The sequence below is a fragment of the Ornithorhynchus anatinus genome, chromosome 1 (genome assembly GCF_004115215.2).
Source record: "Ornithorhynchus anatinus isolate Pmale09 chromosome 1, mOrnAna1.pri.v4, whole genome shotgun sequence".
Classification (NCBI taxonomy): Eukaryota; Metazoa; Chordata; class Mammalia; order Monotremata; family Ornithorhynchidae; genus Ornithorhynchus; species Ornithorhynchus anatinus.
Genome location: NC_041728.1, coordinates 56,133,613 through 56,155,400, shown reverse-complemented (window position 1 = coordinate 56,155,400; position 21,788 = coordinate 56,133,613). Strand labels below are relative to the sequence as shown.

At 45.2% G+C, this 21,788-nt stretch overlaps 1 protein-coding gene across 1 annotated transcript in view; it reads right to left on the bottom strand.

The window, feature by feature from the left end:
- Nucleotides 1–1,738: 1,738 nt before the first annotated feature.
- The window catches only part of C1H14orf132 (chromosome 1 C14orf132 homolog), a 54,138-nt gene continuing 34,088 nt past the window's right edge, over nt 1,739–21,788 (bottom strand). Inside the window, exon 2 of the mRNA XM_029069171.1 lies at nt 1,739–2,468. Coding sequence (XP_028925004.1) covers nt 2,244–2,468 — 225 coding nt within the window. The 3' untranslated portion in view covers nt 1,739–2,243. The remainder of the gene's footprint in view (nt 2,469–21,788) is intronic.

Below are 21,788 nucleotides of genomic sequence, written 5' to 3'. Positions count from 1 at the left end.
ACGGAATTCCCTAAATCAGATTTTGACTCAAATGTTTTCCAAAAGTGACTTGTTACTTGTCTACACTACTCCTCCCCACTATCCTTCAACCCCACCCTCCTTGTGTCAGTAAGTTTCAGGACCAGGTGGGTCACACAAAGTCTGTCCCTTTTGGAGCTGCCATACGGTCATAGTTTAGAGATTTCACTTCCAAGTCAGTGACACCTACAGCCAGAAAACACCTTGGCGAGGGCCATCATAAACACTTGAGTTCTCTTAAAGGTTCTGAACCCACAGCTTCCCTTCTCTCCAGAAACTCCAACATTGAGCCTGATGGAGATAGAGGAAACCCACTTTGGAAGTGAGCCCGCCTTTAAAGTGCCACGATATCCAAGTAAACCCTATGTGGAGATTTTAAGCTGGAGAAAACAGTTAAAGTAGACTTTATCCCCCTGTCCTTTGAGACTGACCTTGCTGTTTTAAAGGAGGCTTTTCGGTTTCTACCTTACCCATGAGAACACTTGGTGTCCTTTGGTTAGCTTCCATGGCCTAGCAGAACCTACCTCACTGAGGAGACAAATCGGGATTGTTTACAAAAGGATTCCACCCTGAACTGTAAAGCACAAACAGCTATATGAAATTCATGTCTCGATTTCTCCTCCCCCTAATCCCCCCTTCAAGATTATTTTTTGGCTGTAAAAACAACACAAACATTTAGTCCATTACATGATTTTCAAGCTCTTAGAGATTCTCATTTGCAGTCATTGCGCTCCAACTCCCTCTTACTCCCAACTGCAGGGAACAGATGTAGTCAGGGCCACCCAAGAGCTAATCTGCAATGCACAGTCTGAAGTTCTGCTTGAAAAATCTCATCACAGTTTTCTCTAAACAATCCATTAGTGAGTAATTGTATCGCTCTCTGCACATTAAAATGTGTCTTGCTTGCAGTCAGAAGACCACTAGAGTGGAGAAGTGACCCTGGGGCCATTTATTGAGCCGAAGAACACGGTGGTCGCCACTGCCTTGGTTAAAACTTTGCGAGGGTGAAGCGACGTCAACTAGGTACCTGGAACTAGAGGAGGAAAAAACGCCTACCATCTCTGTACCGTAAATTGATTACGGGCAGGGAACGTTTCTGCTAATTCTGTTATACTCTCCCAAGCACTTAAAAGAGTGCTGTGCACATAGTGTTCAATAAATACCATTATTTGATTGATTTCTACTTTGAAGTAATTGCCAGAAGTGCATCCTGCACGAGCCAATCTTTAACTTATTTTGCTATTTCATCTTAATTATACGTCAACTCCATTTACATATTTGTGTACAAGACTGTTAGCAAAACGAAGCATGCATTAGGGGAACAATACCTATATTTTTAATAATACTGGCTGGATTATTTACATTTTTTAAAATGTGGTGTTACTGAAGAATTCCCCGAATCAGCAAATGATTGGCTCGCGTTTTTCATCCTGTGCAGTTTGAAACCTTGATTTGCTTTTCACAGGGAGTTCAAGTTCTTAATAATAATAATTGTGTGATATTTAAGTGCTTATTATGTGCCAGGCATTATTCTAAGTACTGGGGAAGATAGAAGATAATCAGGTTGGTCACAGTCCCTGTCACACATGGAGCTCACAGTCTTAATCCCCATTTTGCAAATGAGGTAACTGAGGCCCCAAGAATTGCAGTGACTTGCCCAAAGCCACATAGGTGGAGGAGCCGGGATTAGAACCCAGGTCCTTCTGTCTTCCAAGTCTGGACTCTATTCACTAGGCCATGCTACAGTGCTCTGCACATAGTAAGCACTCAATAAATATGATTGATCGATTGAAGGCAGATGATCTTTTAATATCAAAATAACTTTAGGAGGCCTTTTTAAAAGATGGAAAACAATTGAAATAGAAAATCAACCAATTTAAAAGTAACCATTAACTAGGTACAATAAAATCCCTTTATTTCTTGGGACGCAATATATCGACTCCAGTCTTGGAACTGAGATTCTGACTCTTCAGAGATTAGGTAAATTTTGTAATAACCAAGCATTGTTAGGGGGTCGTCTTTGATTTCTCTGTGAGAATGGTACAAGGCCTTGGGCCACCCACATGGGAGTTTGAAAACTGAATCAGACGTTTCTAGATTGGGCAGTAACTAACTAATGCATAGCTATACGTCTATCTGGATTTGTGTATATTTCTGTACATGCCAGCAAGAAAAGGTTACAAGCACATCTTTGCAATCCAGCGGTAGTTATGTCTCCAATCTTCTTAGAACGTAAAGGCATACACCACTCCCACAACCACAATGTTTCCGATGGTGGCTATAATGGCAATCCATAACAAGATGGCATCATTTGATGACCGAGGTGGCTCTTCCAGCTGGTTTGGCCCGGAAGCGGCCGCATGGACGTTGGCCGATGAGTTAAACAAGGAGTATTCGGCCCCAAAGTCCTCGTTTGGTGAGTCCATGAAGGCTCCTCCCATCACAGGAAGCTGTGGAGAAAGATTAGAGAGCATGAACCCTAAAATAATATTCGAGTTCAGAGCAAACCACTTCTTGACTGAGAGGATGTTTCTATAATCCGAGAGGTAGAGGTCTGATTTCATTGTTCACGGAGTTTGGTGTTGCATTTTTGAGAGGATGGGCAAGGAATGTACCTGTTCTTTTGTTAATACTGTGCTCTCCCAGGATCTTAGTGTTCTACACACAGTAAGCACTCAATAAAGCCATTGACTGACTAGTAGAGTCAGGGAAGGCTCTCAACCTCTCGAGCCTGCCAGTTTGGTTGGCTCTGTTTTCTTGGGAAAGTCACCGGGCAGTTGGGAAGAGATTGGAAGAAGATTTTAGAGCACTTTTATGTTCTTAATGCATCATATTTAACTTAAAGAAACGCGACGACAGGCAAGAATGCTCGGCTCACCCACGCAAAAAGATAAAGCACAAAATTCCACAGAGTTAGGCCAGCCCCTACAGTCAAGACTCTCCCGTATGCGACCCTTTGCTCATGCTGTCCCATCAACTTAGAACTCCATTCCTGCCCCACATATCTACCGGCTTTATTTCTGCTCTTCCTCAAAACCGTCTTAAAAACCCGTTGTCCTCCAGGTAGTCTTTCCCAATTAATGGACTGCACCCCAAGTGTCCACCCAACAGTCACGCTTAGCACATCTGCATTCTATCCCCACCCTCAGTACCTACCTATGGTTATCTGTAGATGATAGTTTTTTGTGTGCAACTTATAATATAGTCCAGGAGTTCATTCTGATGTATTTGTACATCTTGCTCTGTCACTGTCCTTGCATGCTCAAATGTCCTCCAAGAGGCCTTCCCTCACTAGGCCCTCATTTCTTCTTCTCCCATTCCTTTCTGTGTCCCCCTTATTCTAGGATTTGCACCCTTTATTTACTTCTCAGCCCCACAACACCTCAGCACATACCTTTAATTTTTTTAATTTATATTAATGTCTGTCTTCACCTCTACACTATAAGCTTACTGTGGGCAGGGAACCTGTCTACCAGTTTTGTTACATTGTATTCTCCCCAAAACTTAGCAGATTACTCTGCACATAGTAAAGGCTTAATAAAAATGATTGCTGATTTGTACACCATGTTTGTCTGCCTTTCTTCATTAGTTTGAAATGTCCCTGAGGGTAGGAATTGTGTCTTGCTTCGACTGGCCTCCCCAAGTGTTCAGTATGGTGCTAGGCACTCAATTCTATTGATTAACAGACCACTGGGTATTGAACAAACCAGCTTGCTCGGATCCAGTAATCGTATTGAATTGGATCTCACGTTTACATCTCTTTTTTACAGATAGGGAAACTAAGGAATGGAGGGACACTTAGTGACTTCCCTGAGGCCACGAGAAAGTTGGTCGAGTGGGAAAAAAACAGGTAGCCCAGAACCACTGGGGTGACTCTCTCTATCAAGGGATATTGCTTCAGGCAGAGGCAGCCATGGCCACAGACTCTGGAGGAGGAGGGCCAGTGAAACGTTTTTTCTCCCTTGGACCTGTGGGCAAGTACTTTTCCAGGCCTGAAGGGAAATGCCAAGGAGACTGTCCTGAGACTCCTGTTTAGCTCATGGCTTCTATTTTTCTAAAGTATTTTTTTTTTAATTTTTAATGGTATTTAAGTGGTATTTGTGGTGTTAACCACTTCCTGGAAACTGTCCTCTGAAGGGTCACCATGATCTCCTTCTCACCAAATTCAATGGTCTCTACTACATCCTAATCCTCCTTGACCTCTCAGCTGCCTTCGACACTGTGGACCACCTCCTCCTCCTGAAAACTTTGTCTAACCTTGGCCTCGTTGACTCTGTCCTCTCCTGGTTCTCCTCATCCCTCTCTGGCCATTCTTTGTCAGTCTCCTTAGCGGGATCCTCTTCTGCCTCCCACCCCCTACTTCTAGGTGTCCCTCAAGGTTCAATTCTGGGTGCCCTTCCCTTCTCCACCTACACTCACTCCCTTCGAGAACTCATTTGCTCCCAAGGCTTCGACTACGACCTCTATGCAGATGATACCCAAATCTTCCCACCCAAACCCTGTCATCCCTGTGACGTTCCCATCACCGTAGAAGGCACCATCATCCTTCCTGTCTCATAAGCCTGTAACCTTGGCATTTATCCTTGATTCCTCTCTCATTCTCTCTCTCATTCAATATGATTGAATGAATTAATTCATCTGCCAGCCACTGTTCTAAGCACTGGGGTAGAAATGAGATGATCAGGTTGGACATAGTCCTGTCCCACAAAGGGCTCACAGTCTAATCCCCATTTTACAGAATAAGGACCTGAGGCACAGAGAAGTTGTTACTTGTCCCAGATCATATAGCAGACAAGTGATGGATCCTGATTAGAGCTGGGGGTTTTCTGACGCCCAGGCCTGTGCTCTATCCATGAGACCATGCTGCTTACTGCTTAATATGTGTTAAACACTGTTCTAAGTGCTGGGGTAGGTACAAGTTAATTAAGTTGGGCACAGGCCCTGTCTCGCATGAGGCTCACAGTCTAAATAGGAGTGAGAACAGGAGAACTGAGGTATGGAGAAGTTAAGTGTCACAAGGTCACATAGCAAGAAATTGGCAGAGCTGGGATTAGAACCCAGGTCCTCTGATTCCCAGGCTCGTGTTCTTTTCACTAAGCTATGCTGCTTGGGATATCTATCAATCAATCATTGGCACTGATTGAATGCTTACTGTGTGCAGAGCACTGTATTACGCACTTGGGAGAATATACCACCACACAGTTGGTGGACACGTTCCCTGCCCACGACAAGCTTACAGCTAGAGAATGTTCCAAGCATCTTTTAAACCAAGAGGTTTAAGCATCTCTTACATCAAGATTGTGACTTATGAGTGCACAGTCTTCTTTTAAACCAGAGCTGCTTTCCTTTAAGACGTTAAAGCAGAATGCAAATGAATGAGCCAGGCTGTCCTTTCATGTAAGAAAGTTCAGTGCTTGGATTGAGGAAATAATAATAAATGGGGTAGTTAAGTGCTTACTATGACCCAAGCACCGTGCTTAGTGCTGGAAAATACACTACAGTCAGACGTAGCAGCGTGGCTCAGTGGAAAGAGCCCGGGCTTGGGAGTCAGAGGTCACAGGTTCGAATCCTGGCTCTGCCACTTGTCAGCTGTGTGACTGTGGGCAAGTCACTTCACTTCTCTGGGCCTCAGTGACCTCCTCTGTAAAATGGGGATGAAGACTGTGAGCCTCACGTGGGACCACCTGATATACTCTGTATCTGCCCCAGCGCTTAGAACAGTGCTCTGCACATAGTAAGCGCTTAACAAATACCAACGTGACATAGCCTCTGTCCCACATGAGGCTCACAGTCTGAGGGAGGGAGATAAGGTATTTCATCCCCATTTTACAGATGAAGACACTGAGGCATAGAGAAGTGAAATGACTGACCCAAGGTGACATAGCAGGCAAGTGATGAAGCTATGATTAGAGCTCGGGTCCTCTGACTCACAGTTCTGAGCTCTTTCCTCTAGGCCATGATACCTTACCTCTTTTAGGCCAGGAGGATAGCAAAACAGAAAATAAGCATTATTTTGGAGCAGATGTGTGTGTGTGGATATACAGAGGACATATTTTCCATCTATAAAAAAGCATCACAAAAGGAGACACATTGTATTCATCATTTAGTAACTTAGAGGCATTTGAAGCTTTGTCTCCAGACAAGGCAGTTTGACATTACACTGTTTTACTCTCTCCCCAGACAGAAAGATCTGCTCTGGAACTCTCTACCACTTTTGACCTAATAAAAATATCTCCAAGGCAAGCCTTAAAAAAAAAAAAAAATACATTGTAGACTTATTTCAGAAGGCTGTGGAATCAGCGCCAGCTACGAGATACTCGAACTTTCAGTTCATTGTTGCCTTGTCAAAACTAATCCTGGTTTATAATAGCCCGGCTCTTCACATTAAATCAATTCCTCTCTAAAGAATTAAAAAATTAAATAATTGTGCTGCTCTGCCTCGAGAGAGGCAGTTTTGGCTCCTAGAAGCGTGTATTTTGGGAAGTGCCAATTGCAGAATTATGGGAGATTTGACTTGACCATGTTCGTTCTTCTGTTCCTCTGGGTGGTGAGTTTTGTGGTCAGTTAAACACTCTTGGATTTAGAACATTAAGGGGCCATTTAGCACCTTGATTCCCGGCCCACTCAACCAACCACCCAACCTTTATCACCTGGCCCCAGCCGCTGTGGGAACCGGTCAGTGGATTTTATTTATTGAGTGCTTTCTCTGTGCGGAGCGCTGTACTCAGCATTTGGGAGAGTACAACACTACAACGGACACATTCCCCTGCTCACGACAAGTTTACAGTCTAGAGCGGGAGACAGATATTAATATAAATGACAGCATCTACATAATTGCTAGATATGTGGATGAATAAAGGGAGAAAGTGAGGGTGAGCAGAAGGAAGTTGAAGAAAAGAGGGCTTGGGGAAGGAAACGAGGGCTTGGGGAAGCTTTCTTGGAGGCGATGTGCCTTCAATAATAATAATGTTGGTATTTGTTAAGCGCTTACTATATGCAGAGCACTGGGGTAGATACAGGGTAATCAGGTTGTCCCACGTGAGGCTCACAGTTAATCCCCATTTTACAGATGAGGTCACTGAGGCACAGAGAAGTGAAGTGACTTGCCCACAGTCACACAAGGCAGTGAAGGGGGCCGGTGGGCCAGTAATTGTCAGATGTGAAGAAGGAGGGCGTTCCAGGGCAGAGGCAGGATAGATGAGATCAAGGTACGATGAAGAGGTTAGCATTAGAGGAACGAATTTTGTGGGCTGAGTCTGGAGAAGAATAGTGAGGTGAGGTAGAAGGGGGCAAGGTTTGAAGCCAATGGTGAGAAGTTTGATGTGGAAAGGAGATAGAACAGGTTTAAACATGATATAATCCCAAATTCAAGCTCCCTAATCTCTCTTCCACAGAGAAGGCAGAAAGGGGAAAAAATATCACCGCAAGACCTTAAGCCTGATGCGAGGCAAAGCGGACATGGGAGCAGTTACAGTATTTAAGTGCACAGTAAATACCACTGCTTGATTGGTTAAGCAGTTACTTAAGTGCCTTATCCATTTTCCAGTGAAATGCAGAAACCAGCCACCAGGCAAACGTTTTCTTGCTGCCATTTCCAACTATCTCTGCCTCTTGTGTCATTCATTAATTCGGAGCCTCGGGTTTGCTCTCAACAGATGGCATCTTTCCTCCAGCTTGGGTTAAGGCGGATTGCTGCGAGAGGTTCCAGGGCAGGTCAGCACATCTATCCAATTTGTCTACTTGAGTAGGTTTATAAAAAATAATACTAATTCGGAGTTTCTGAAATTGCTTTCCATATGGAAATATAACCCTGAAACAATAATAATGTTGGGATTTGTTAAGCGCTTATTATGTGCCAAGCACTGTTCTAAGCACTAGGGTAGATACAGGGTAATCAGGTTGTCCCACGTGAGGATTACAGTCTTCATCCCCATTTTTTTACAGTTGAGGTAACTGAGGCACAGAGAAATTAAGTGACTTGCCCAAAGTCACATAGCTGACAAGCAGTGGAGCTGGGATTTGAACCCATGACCTCTGACTCCCCAGCCTTTGATCTTTCCACTGAGCCACGCTGCTTCTCTTAAACCATTTAATACTTTTAAAGAGCCATAAAAACTTGTGAAATGGGGGGCGGGGGAGGGAAGAAGACACATTTACAAAATAATGCCTGCTTCTTCCCAATCTATTAGTAGTATTTATTGAGAACCTTGTGTGCAGAGCACTGTTCTAAGTGCTTGGGAGAGTATAATAGACATGAGGAGCAGCATGGCCTAGTGGAAAGACCATGGACCTGGGAATCAGAGGACCTGGTTTCTAATCCTGGCTTTTCCGGGTGCCTGCTATAGGACCTTGGGCAAGTCACTTAATTTCTCGGGGCCCCAGTTATTCGTCCTCCTACTTAGACTGTGGGCCCCATGTGGGACAGGGACTGTGTCCAACCTGATTAACTGATATCTACCCCAGAACGCAGACTAGTGCTTGATACATAGTAAGTGCTTAACAAACAATAATAATAATGATCCCTGACCTGAAGTAGCTAACAATCTTCTTCTTGAACCTCATCTTCTCTCAGGATTCTTCCTCTTGAACCTCATCCTGTCTCAGAATTCTTCCTCCATTTACAACTTCAGATTCTGTTATGTATCTCTCTCAGTGAAATTAAACCAACGCATCTGGAAGCTCTCAGCTCCTGGCCCTTTTTTTCAGTGTACCAGTCACTATACTAAGGGCTGGGGAAGATGCAAGCTAATCTGGTTGGACCCAGTTCATGTCCCACATGGGGCTCACAGTCTTAATCTCCATTTTACAGATGAGGTAACTGAAGCGCAGAGAAGTGAAGTGGCTTTCCCAAATTCACACAGCCAATAAGTGGCAGAGCTGGGATTAGAAGACAGGTCCTTCTGACTCCCAGGCCTGTGCTCTAGCCAGTAGGCCACCCTGCTTCTCGTTAGGCCACGCTACTTCTCAGCTTTTAGACACTGAATGAGAGCTCTTCTAGAGGTGCGTCCATGATTTTTGCCTTGTCTTTGAAGTGCCGAACAGGCTCCGAAAAATTAAACATCTTTCATCCATCAGACATGAATTCGAGCTGGCAACCTCTGTGCTCTCCACAGGCAATTCTGTGCACCAGAAACTAACAATCGCTGGCATCTTTGACACTTGCCCTGAAAAATAACTGAGATTTTGAATGTGGCAACCCTAAAAACCTGAGGGGTTGTTTTGGGGTTTTTTTAGCTGCTAAAGAAGAAGCAGTTTTATATTGTATTCTCACAACTGCTTGGTACGGATTAGGCACTCATTAAATTCCATTGATTGGTTGATTAATTGAGTGACTAATAATTGCCCTCTAGGAATTCAGAGAGAGACTTCCTGAGTTTAAGATCCTGAAATGAATTATGCAGATTAAAAATCTCAATGATAAGAGTTACTGCATCGTCAGTCCTCCTTTCTCCCTTCCTGCCTGTCAAGTAGATAGATTCCAAATGAGTAATTTTAGGAAATCAATGGTATTTTCTGACCACTTCCTACAGGCAGAGCACTGTACTAAGTGCTTGCAAGAGAACAATATAACAGGCGTGGTAGACACATTCCTTGCCCATTAGGAGCTTACAGTTTAGAGGGGACATCACATTTCACAGGGAAGGGTTTACACTTGCTTTAGGCCGTGGCTAAGGGTGAGAGATTCTTGGGAATTGATTTAAAAGTCCCAAAGCCTTCAAGGTGCTAATCTCAGCTCTGCCACTTGTCTGCTATGTGTCTGCTATGTGATTGTGTCGTTGTCTGTGCCTCAGTTACCTCATCTGGAAAATGGGGATTAAGACTATGAGCTCCATGAAGGATACGGACTATATCCAACCCTAGTAACTCTATCCACCCCAGCACTTAGTACAGAGCCTGGCACATAGTAAATGTTTAACAAACACCACAAAAAAAAAAAAGAAAACATGCCATTAAATTGGGAATTTTAAAATCCATGACGCAGTTGTGAGCATGTTTCCCCTGTTACTACAAAGATTGGTAAATGGAAGATATTGTTGCTAGTGATGCAATGGTCAGTGTATCAGGAGCATTTACTGAGTGCTCACTGTGTGCAAAGCACTGTTCTGAACACCTGGGAGTGTAAAAGAGTTGGCAGACACGATCCCTGCCTTCAAGAAGAATACAATAAAGTGGGGGAGACACACGTTACAAGAAATTACAGTGTATAAGGATATAATACTAATGTTGGTATTTGTTAAGCGCTTACTATGTGCAGAGCACTGTTCTAAGCACTGGGGAAGATACAGGGTAATGAGGTTGTCCCACGTGAGGCTCACAGATAATCCCCATTTTACAGACGAGGTAACCGAGGCACAGAGAAGTTAAGTGACTTGCCCACAGTCACACAGCTGACAAGTGGCCGAGCCGGGAGTCGAACCCATGACCTCTGACTACGAAGCCCAGGCTCTTTCCACTGAGCCACGCTACCTAAGTGCTGTGCAGGTTGGAGTGAGTGCTAGGGTACACACCTAAGTACAGAGGCAACTGAGAAGGGAGGGATAATCAGGTGGAGTGATAAGAGGTTATTCAGGAAAGACTACTTGAAGGATATGATTTTAGTAGTGCTTTGAATCAATCAATGTTATTTATTAAGGGCTTCCTGTGAGCTGAGCACTAAATGCTTGGGAGAGAACAATGTAGTAAGGTTAATAAATAATTATGGTATTAAGCGCTTATTAAACTGTGTGCTGAGCACTAAATGCTTGGAAGAGAACACTGTAGTAGAGTTAATAATAAATAATTACAGTATTTATTAAGCCAAGCACTGGTCTAAGAGCTGGGGTAGGTACAAGGTAATTAGGTTGGACACAGTCCCTATCCCACTTGGGGCTCCCAGTCTTAATCCCCATTTTACAGATGACGTAACTGAAGCACAGGGAAGTTACATGACTTGCCAAGGTCACACAGCAGACAAGCAGAGCCAGAACTAGAACCCATGACCTCTGACACCCACGGCTGTGCTCTTGCCACTAGGCCATGCTGCTTCACAAGTTGGTAGAGTTGGTAGATATGTTCCCTGCCCACAAGGATCTTACAATCTAGAGGGACAGACATTAATATTAATAAATTGTGGATATGTATGTAAGTGTTGTGGAGCCGAGGGTTGGGGGAATATCAAGTGCTTAATGGATACAGAGCCAAGTGCAGAGCCACACAGAAGGGAAAGGGAGTAGGAGAGATGAGGACTTAATAGGGAAAGGCCTCTTGGAGGAGGTGTCATTTTAGTGGGCAGGGGAGAGTGATAATCTATGAAGGGAGAGCGAGTTCTAGACGAGCAGAAGCAGCAGCATGGCCTAGTGGAAGGAGCACGGTCCTGGGGTCAGAGGGCCTGGGCTTTCATACTGGTTCTACCAACTGCTTGCTGTCACCTTATTCATTCATTCAAATGTTTTATTGAACACATATTGTGTTCAGAACACTGTACTAAGCACTTGGGAAAGTTCAATACAACAGTAAAGAGGGACAGTCTCTGCCCACAATGAACTCACAGTCTAGAGGAGGGGAAATGGACATCAATGGAAATAAGCAGATGACAATATAAATAAATAAAATTGGCAGATACATGCATAAGTGCTGTAGGGCAGGGAGAGGGGGGAAGAGCAAAGGGAGCAAGTCAGGGCGATGCAGAAGGGAGTGGGAAATGAAGAAAATGGGGCTTAGTCTGGGAAGGCCTCCCTGAGGAGTTGTGCCTTCAGTAAGGCTTTGAAGGAGGGGAGAGTAATTGTCTGGTGGATTTGAGGAGAGAGGGCGTTCCAATAATAATAATAATGTTGGTATTTGTTAAGCGCTTACTATGTGCAGAGCACTGTTCTAAGCGCTGGGGGAGATACAGGGCGATCAGGTTGTCCCACTTGGGGCTCACAGTTTTAATCCCCATTTTACCGATGAGATAACTGAGGCACAGAGAAGTTAAGTGACTTGCCCAAAGTCACACAGCTGACTGTGGGCCAGGGGTCAGTGATGTGACAGGCGAGATCGGGGCACAGTGAGAAAGTTAGCACCAGAGGAGGAAAGTGTGAGGGTTGGGTTGTAGAAGGAGAGAATTGAGGTGAGGTAGGAGGGGGCAGGGTGAGGAGTGTATATTTGATTCAGAAGTGGACAGGCAACCACTGGAGGCTTTTGAGGAGTGGGGTGACGTGTCCCGCACTTTTCTGTCGAAAGATGATCTGGGCAGTAAAGTATGGACTGGAGTAGGGAGAGGCAGGAGGTTGGGTGATCTGAAAGGAGGCCGATGCGGTAATCTTGGTGGGATAGGAGGGGTGACTGTATTAATGCGGTAGCAGTTTGAATGGAGAGGATTGGGCGGATTTTAGCTGTTGTCAAGGTGAGACCGACAGGATTTGGTGACAGACTGAATGCGTGGGTTGAGTGAGAGAGCGGAGTCAAGGATAATGCCAAGGTCAGTCAAGTCACTTAACTTCTCTATGCCTCGGTTTCCTCAACTGTAAAATGGAGATGAACTCCTACTCCTTCCTGTTTAGACTGTGAGCTCCATGAGGGACGGGGACTGGGTCCGACCTGGTAAAACTTGTATGTTCCCAGCACATAGAACAGTGCTCAGAGTAAGCACTTAAATACCTTTTTTAAAAAAAAAAAAATGAGGGAGGGAGTGAGAAAGTGGTCAGTGGTGAGAAATATGAGAACAAGGCACAATCTGTAGGTTGGTGGGATGAGAGGTTATTCCGGAAATGCTACTTGGAGGAGATATTTTAGTAGTGCTTTGAATCTATCAATCAATTAATGCTACTTGCTGAAGGATTGCTGTTTGTGTGTGGAGCACTAAGCGCTTGTGAAAGTACGATATAACCGAGTTGGTAGATGTCTTCCCTGCCCACAAGGCGCTTACAATCTAGAGGGGGGAACAGATTTGAATGTGAACTAATACACTGTGGCTATGTACACAAGTGAGAAGCAGCGTGGCTCAGTGGCAAGAGCACGGGCTTTGGAGTCAGAGGTCTGAATCCCAGCTCTGCCACTTGTCAGCTGTGTGACTGTGGGAGAGTCACTTCACTTCTCTGTGCCTCAGTTCCCTCATCTGTAAAATGGGGATTAAGACTGTGAGCCCCACGTGGGACAACCTGATTCCCCTATGTCTACGCCAGTGCTTAGAACAGTGCTCTGCACACAGTAAGCGCTTAACAAATACCAACATTATCATTAAGTGTGGAGTGGATGGGTTGAGCTGTGGGAGAGAAGCGAGGAAGGGAGAACAGCCTGAGCACCTTAAAGCCAATGGCGAGGAGTTTCTGTGTATATGTTTATTTCTCTGTTTTAGAATCAGCACGGTCTAATGGATAGAGCATGGGCCTGGGGGTCAAAAGGATGTGGGTTCTAACCCTGGCCCTGCCATTTCTCTGTGTAACCTTGGGCAAATCACTTCACTTCATACCTCAGTTATCTCTTCTGTTAAATGGGGATTAAGACTGTGAGCCCCATATAGGGGCTGTATCCAACCTAATTAGCTTGTATCTACCCCAGCGCTTAGTACTATGCCTGGCATAGAGTAGACACTTTAACAAATACCGTTAAAAAGTGTGCTTCACCCCACTGAAGCCATCATTTATCCTTTGAGGCTAAGCCTCGCCTCGGTAGATATTTATGGATTCGCCGACACAGTGCGGACCCCTGTACTAAGGATGGGAGAAAGTACAATAAAAGCAAAAGGCTCAGTCCGTGCCCTCGAGGAGGTTGAAATCAAAGGGGAGACAAGCATAAGAAGATATGCTTGATAGCTATAATGATAGATCTGTGGATGAGTAAGTGCTTAAAGAAACCGTGTTTCTAAATTGATACGAACAGCAATGCTCTGGGAAGGGTATGAGCACAAAAGTGCAGAGGTAGCATGGTAATGCTGAGGGGATGGTTGGGAAGATATAATATGAGGCGAATCAACCAATGGATTGATTGAGAAGTAGCATGACCCAGTGGATAGAGCATGGGCCTGCAAGTCAGAAGGACTTGAGTTCTAATCCCAGCTCTGCCTCTTGTCTGGTGTGCGACCTTGAGCGAGTCACTTTACTTCTTTACTCCTCAGTTACCTCATCTGTAAAATGGATTAAGACTGTGAGCCCCATGTGCGACATGGGCTGTGTCCAACCTGATCAGGCTGTATTTACCCCAGCCCTTTGTTCAGTGCTTAGTACGTAGGAGGCACTTAACAGGTACCATAAAAAAAAAAAAACAACATTAATGGAGGAAATTCTCCTGAAGCAGGTCAGATTTCAGAAGGGCTTTGAAGATGGGGAGAGTTGTGGTATGATGGGTTTGAAGGGGGAGGGGTTTGTTTTGCTGTCTCCCCCTTTTAGACTGTGAGCCCGTTGTTGGGCAGGGATTGTCTCTGTCTGTTGCCGAATTGTACATTCCAAGCGCTTAGTACAGTGCTCTGCACACAGTAAGCGCTCAATAAATATGATTGAATGAATGAATGAATGAGTTCCAGAGAGTAAGCAGGGATTGGGGATGAGGTAGGTGAATTTGAGAGGAAGGAAGAGTGGAAGCTGGCACCTAGTCGAAGCTGGCACCTGGTAAGAGAGAAGGAGAGAACCGATGGAGGGCCTGAAATCCAGCGGTCAGGAGTTTCTATATGCTACAGAGGAGAGGAGGAGTGGGGAGGTGTGGAGAGGATGGGGAGATGTGTGCAGACTGACATTTTAGAACAAAAATCTGGGCGGCAGAATGAAACACGCATGGAAAGGGAGTAGGGACGGACTGCAGGCAGGAGAAGATCCTTCTATCCATCAAAATGTGGGCCAGGTAAACTCCATTACAGCATCTGCTTAGCAAGGGAGTAATGTTATCCAAGCAACACAACCATGGAAACAGGCACTAATCACACTGAGTCCCTCTGAGAGAGCCATCTGGATGCTTCACTGTCTTATCCCATCTAGCCATGCTGCTAAAACTCCTCCTTCAAAATGATATCTAAAACCACCCGAAGCACGGTGTCTCTCCTGGAATAAGGAATACAAATAATTTTCAAAAGGAATAAAAGATTGGGTCATAAGAAGCACATTTTACTTAATAGATCCCTTGCCCCGATCCTTAGATTTGTCCCCCGGGGAGAAAATGAACTTTATATGTTTGAGGCATTTTAAAGTAATGGATGCTGTTTTCCTTCTTCGCTCATCAGCCTTCTCCCCGTCTACTATTTCTGCTCTGCATTACGTTTTTCGAAAAGAAGGAAAATTTTATTTACCATCAATACCCCTGTCCTCAGAAATACCAAGTTAGTTTTATTTCTCCTCTAAGTATTTATTGTACTTTGAGATGTGACTCCACATTTAGAGAGTGTCTATTGAAATGTTCACTAGTGTTTGAGATATTAAGATACTACTAGGAACCATCATAACATGTGTTTCCCCCAACAACTGACTTTCTAGATGCCCCTATAGGGGATTTCTTCAGAGTCTCATTCAACTTGATTAGTCACAGGGATTGTACAATCAGCCTTCGTTTTATGCACATTTCCCCACCTCCCACTGCACACACCCAACTAGAAAGACAATTAAATGCTGGGTCAGATTACAGAGGGACATTGTGTTTTTATTTCTTCTTCACCCTCCCTTCTCCCCCTCCCTGCTCCGAATGGCAGGACAAGAATCACCTTTTAATTGGGGTGGCATTTATTTAACAGCATGTTAGCCCACTGTGAGACAGGGACTGATTACCTTGTACCCACCCCAGCGCTTGACTCGTACGTGCTTAACAAATACCATCGTTATTTTTACCATCATTATTTCCTGAGTTTCCATCGTGTGTAGATCCTTATGCTAAGATGCCGTACAATAAAAGTAACATGCTCTCTGCTGTCATGAGGTTTACAGTCTAGTAGGGGAGGCAGGGAGGCACATTGTTGAGGCGAATCTGGTAATGGGAGGGATATGGAAAGGTGAAATATAAGGACTTAGTTTTCCTGGGGGCCTTGACTTGCTCTGTATCTTTGGACAGGGCCAGATTCATTCATTCATTCAATACTATTTATTGAGCGCTTACTATGTGCAGAGCACTGTACTAAGCGCTTGGAATGTACAAATTGGTAACAGAGACAGTCCCTGCCCTTTGACGGGCTTACAGTCTAATCGGGGGAGACAGACAGACAAGAACAATGGCAATAAACTGAATCAAGGGGAAGAACATCTCAAAACAATAGCAAAAAAATAGAATCAAGATTCATGCAGGGGCTCACAGGGCTGAAGGCCAGGGACCCCCAAGCTGAAGAAGACCCTAAGTATTGTGCAAGGCTGCCTTCCACCACCATCACCACTTCAGGCCCCCCGAAAGCCATCCTCAAGAGGGGCGTAATGGAGCATGTCCTTTCTTCTGCCTCCCCCATCCCTGCTCCTCAACTCCCAATCACTCTCATCTCCAGCGCCTGCACTCCTGCCCCACCACCCACAACTCTGGTCATTTTTGTTGTTGTTGTTTTTAATGGTACTTGTTAGGTGCTTATTTTGTGGGATAGAATCAATATAATCAGGTTGGACACAATCCCTATCCCACATGGGGCTCATAGTCTTAATCCTCATTTTACAGATGAGATAACTGAGGCCCAAAGAAGTGAAGTGACTGGCCCAAAGTCACACAGTGGATAAAGGGCCGAGCTGGGATTAAAATCTAGGTCTTTCTGACTCCCAGGTCCTTACTCTTTCTACTAGGTCAAGCAGCTTCCTGTCTTGGAATTCCCTCCCTCCCCAAATGCCCTACTATAATCCCTATTGAATTCCGGGCACCTTAAACCATATAAACCCATCAGCTATCTCTAGCACTTATGATTTGTTTCGGGCCATCCTCAGCCACTTTGTATATACATCATTCAACTGTTTATTCAATTACTTATTTTGATTACTCTATTTTTATGTCTGTCTTTCCCATTACAGTATAAGACCATATGGGCAGGGAATGTGTTAGTTTTTTGTTTTGTTCTTCCCAAAAGCTTGGTACAGCTCACTGAAGCCAGTGGCAGTCAATAAATATTATTCCTAATACTACTATGTAGTCAGGAACCTTATCAACTGGTAGAAAGCAGGTTTCATCAAACATCGCCAGACTGTACAAGCAAAACAAATCACATGCCTCCCCTGCCACGAACCATCAGAATTGAATGATCGGGAAGCGGTGTAGTCTAGTGGATAGAGCACAGGCTTGGGAGTCAGAAGACCTGGGTTCTAATCCCACCTCCGTCACATCCCCGCTGTGTGACCTTGGCCAAGTCACTTTACCTCTTCGTGCCTCAGTTACCTCATCTTAAAATGGGGATTAAGACTGTGAGCCCCATGTGGGTCAGGGACTGTGTCCAACCTGATTAGCCTGCATCTACCCCAGCACTTAGTACAATGTCTGGCACTTAGTAAGAATTTAACAAATGCCATTAAAAAATAAAATTCCAACTCATCAAAGTTCTATGTATATATCAGTAAATGAAAGAAAAAATCCCTAAACTCAGGGACTATGCTTCGGGGTAAAGTCATGCATAAAATCACAGCTTGCAAACTCAAATTTTTTTTTTAGTGTAACCCTTTAGCAACTTGAAGGCCTCAAGTCAGTAGCCTAATTTAGGAATTTTAGGAATAAATCCCCAATTCAGGTAGTAATGTTTAAGCATCTGCCATTAGTGCCTGCCATTAGCAATGAGAGTAAAATTTGGGCTTAAGATGGATACTTCTCCCTAGAAGTTCAAGGTAACTTTACTGCAAACTCCCATTGACCTCCAGAACAGCTCTATGAACTAGAGAAGTGCAGGTATTATCATCCATTCCAAGTGCTTAGTACAGTGCTCTGCACATAGTAAGCGCTCAATAGATACTATTGAATAAATCCCCATTTTAGAGAGGAGGACCCCAAAGCCCTGAGGAGATGTCACTTGCCTATGAGTAGGGCCATGTTAATGTGTCCCTTCGCCTGTGGGCCCAGGGTTAATATCTTCTCTGAGGCCCGCACATGATGTGTGATGTCACTGGGGTCACTGCGGCTCATGGTGGTGACTCTGATTTGTGCCCAGATGAACCCCTCACCCCATAATGATAATAATGTTGGTATTTGTTAAGCGCTTACTATGTGCAGAGCACTGTTCTAAGCGCTGGGGTAAATACAGGGTAATTAGGTTGTCCCACTTGGGGCTCACAGTCTTAATCCCCATTTTACAGATGAGGTAACTGAGGCACAGAGAAGTGGAGTGACTTACCCACAGTCACACAGCTGACAGGTGACAGAGCTGGGATTCGTACCCATGACCTCTGACTCCCAAGCCCAGGCTCTCTCCACTGAGCCACGCTGCTTCTCTAATCTCCACACTAACACCCCCATACCACTCTCCCAGCCCAGCAGGGACCGAGGGACGCCTATTAACATTAACTATTAACTAATCAATTCTAATGGTTGAGGCAATTAACTAGTCCTAATGCATAGGGTATTGTACCTGGGACCAGCTGGGGCTTTCAGAACTGGCAAGGAGGTGACCCAGCCATACCAGCTGAGGGCTTTGCAGGAAGAAAGGACTTGGTAGCAAGGTTGGACCTTTACCCTGACTTCTCACTCTCCCCTTCCAGACTTACCAAAACTGAGCCCAGGGTCATCTCAACTAAACTGGCCTCGGAGTCAGAGGACCTGGGTTCTAATTCTGCTCTGTCACTTGTCTGCTCTGTGACCTGGGGCAAGTTCTCCCTGACTTAGTTACCTCATCTGTAAAATGTCCAAATCTCCCTCCTACTTAGGCTGTGAACCCCATGAGGGACAGGGATTGTGTTCAACCTGATTATCTTGAATCTATCCCAGTACTTAATAATACATTGGTGTGAAGTAAGCACTTAACAAGTATCATAAAAACAATAAAACAAGAACAAAAATGGCCAGAGGTGCACGTTTGGGAGGGAGTTCTGGTGCTGGAGATGAGAGTGATTGGGGGTGTAGGAGCAGGGATTGGGAGCAGAAGAGGGACCATTCATTCAGTCATATTTGAGTGCTTAACTGTGTGCATGAGGGAACAGAGGCGGGAGAATTGAGGGGCGGGGTGGGGGGAGTACAATTAGACCATTACTTGGAGATGAACAAAGAGAGCGAGTTGGGTGAATAGAACGGATAATTAAGATGGAGGAAGATGACCGGAAGCCTTGAAACTGATCAAGAGGCGTTTTTATTTCATGTGAAGAGACACAGAGAGCCAGCGGAGAGTTGTGAGGAGAGATGCGGGTCAAGTGTCGCTCGCTCAAAGTTGATGAACCGTGCAGCGGAGGGTGGAGTGGAATGGAATGGGGAGAGGCCGAAGGCATGGAGTTTAGTGAAGTTGCAAAGATCTATCTGTGAGAAGAGTTTGTGCCAGGGTAGTAGCTGTTTGGGTGGAGGGGATGGGGGGAATCATGAGCTGTGTGTAGGAAGAATCAGCAGAATGTGAGATTTGAAAGGCAGTTGGGAGTTGAGGGGGGGCCACCAAGGTTGCAGTTTTCTGGAACAGGGTGGTGGTGGTTATATTTGTTAGGGGCTTACTATGTGCCAAGCATTGTTCTAAGCAGTGGGATAGATGCAAGCTGGAGGCCAGTAGTTTGAAGCCAAACCTCCTGAACCAACCCTCTTCTAAATCTTCTTTTGCTGCTTCATTAGACATGTTCACTGGATTAAAGAAGGACTGTTTTCAGAGAGATATCCGGTTTCTCGTCATCCCCTGCTGATGCCCACGGGTGTAGATGGCGGATGACAATGGAGAAATTCTGCTGATGTGCCCAAGTTATTAGAGGAAAAACATGTGGATGGGGGATTGCTTTGAGGGTCTTCCCTAGTGTGGCCGAGCATAGGGCAACAGAATGACAGCATTTTGCTCTACTCAGTCCCCCCCGCCGCCCCACCGGCCTTTTGGCACAGCCTGAAGGAAATGCTCACAAAAGCAGATTAAAAAAAATATATTTTTCTTTAATGAGATGTCTCTGACCCAGCATCTGCCGCAGGCAGTTTAGATTCTTCTTGATTAAATTGAAAACACATGAAGACAGGGCAGTGTGCCTGGCTGAAGTTTTTCCAAAATAAGACCGGTTTTATCCTTGCTTTAATTAAAATGGAACACTCGATGAGATGATTCATGAGGAAACCGTGAGAAACGAAGGAGCTGAGAAGCATCCCAAAAAGAGAATTTCAAGTGCAGGGCAGAATTTTAAATTTCATCTATCCTGGCACAAAAGTACCTAAGAGGTATTTCCTACAATCTTTAAATTCTAGTGATGGAAGAAGAGGAAGCCCGATGGAAAGAGATCCTTTCTTCCTCTCCTTCACCCCCTTCATCAATCAATCAAAGGAATTTGAGTACGCGCTTGTGTGCAGAGCACTGTAATAAATGCTTGAGATAGGTGGAAAGGGTCCTGGCCAAGTTTCCACCCCCCCCACACCCATACACAAATTTCAGGATGTGGCTTCAGGCAGGGGACAAGGAGCTGAGGCTGCATCGCTGTACCTGCCTCTCTCCATAGCGTTATGTTTTCCCTTCGACACGCTCAAGCTCAAATATAATAATGTTGGTATTTGTTAAGCGCTTACTATGTGCAGAGCACTGTTCTAAGCGCTGGGGTAGACACAGGGGAATCACGTTGTCCCACGTGGGGCTCACAGTCTTCATCCCCATTTTACAGATGAGGTAACTGAGGCACAGAGAAGTGAAGTGACTTGCCCATAGTCACACAGCTGACAAGTGGCAGAGCCGGGATTCGAACCCATGACCTCTGACTCGAAAGCCTGGGCTCTTTCCACTGAGCCACGCTGCTTCTCAATATCTAAACTATTGAAAAGCCATACTTGCTGGGGGCTTTGCCATGTAGCTGGGGTGCCTCACGAGATTCTGTTTGGGGGGTTAGAGAAGCTTGGGTCCCCACAAGCCACCGAAGGGGTCCAAATAGAAGCCTTTAATTGTGAGCCTCCTGAGGGACAGGGCTATGTCTACTTTCCCACCTCTGTACTCTCTCCCAACACTTACTACAGCATGTTGTAGTGGATCGGGCAAGGGCCTGGGAATCAGAAGGTCTTGGGTTCTCATCCCAGCTCTGCCACTTGTCTGCTATGTGACCTTGGGCAAGTCAGTTCCCTTCTCTGGACCTCATCTGTTAAATGGGGATTGCGACTGTGAGCCCCCGTGGGATGCGGTTTGGGATCTGATTTACTTGTATCCACCCCAGTGCTTAGTGCCTGGCACATAGTAAGCGCTTAAATACCACAATTATTATTATAGGACTCTACCATTACTACTTCTACTCACCCCTCTGTGTTCTTGGGGAAAGCAACATTCTGGCTCCGTCTCCTCCTCTGTCCTGTTCTCTCTGCTACCCGGCAGCTCCCTGAAAGCGGCTCTCCCTGCTGCCTGGAATTCGGGGAGAAAGTGGCCTCCACTGGGCCTCACTTCAGTCATTCCTACAGTAGCCACTGACGACTCACGTGGACACGAGTCAAGGAGATGTCCGGGATACACGTCGCGGCTCGCAGCACTATGTGATGGCCCAGAGGATACTGCACGGGCCTAGGAGTCGGAAAGACCTTGATTCTAATCTCAGCTCCTCCACTTGTCTGCTCTGTGACTTTGGGCAAGTTGCTTCACTTCTCTGTGCCTCATTCATCTATAAAATGGGGATTAAGACTGGGAACCCCATGTGGGACATGGACTGTGTCCAACCTGATCAGCTTGGATCTATGCCAGCGCTTAGTACAGTGCCTAGAACATAGTAAAGTGCTTAACAAGTACCATAAATAAATAATTATATGTG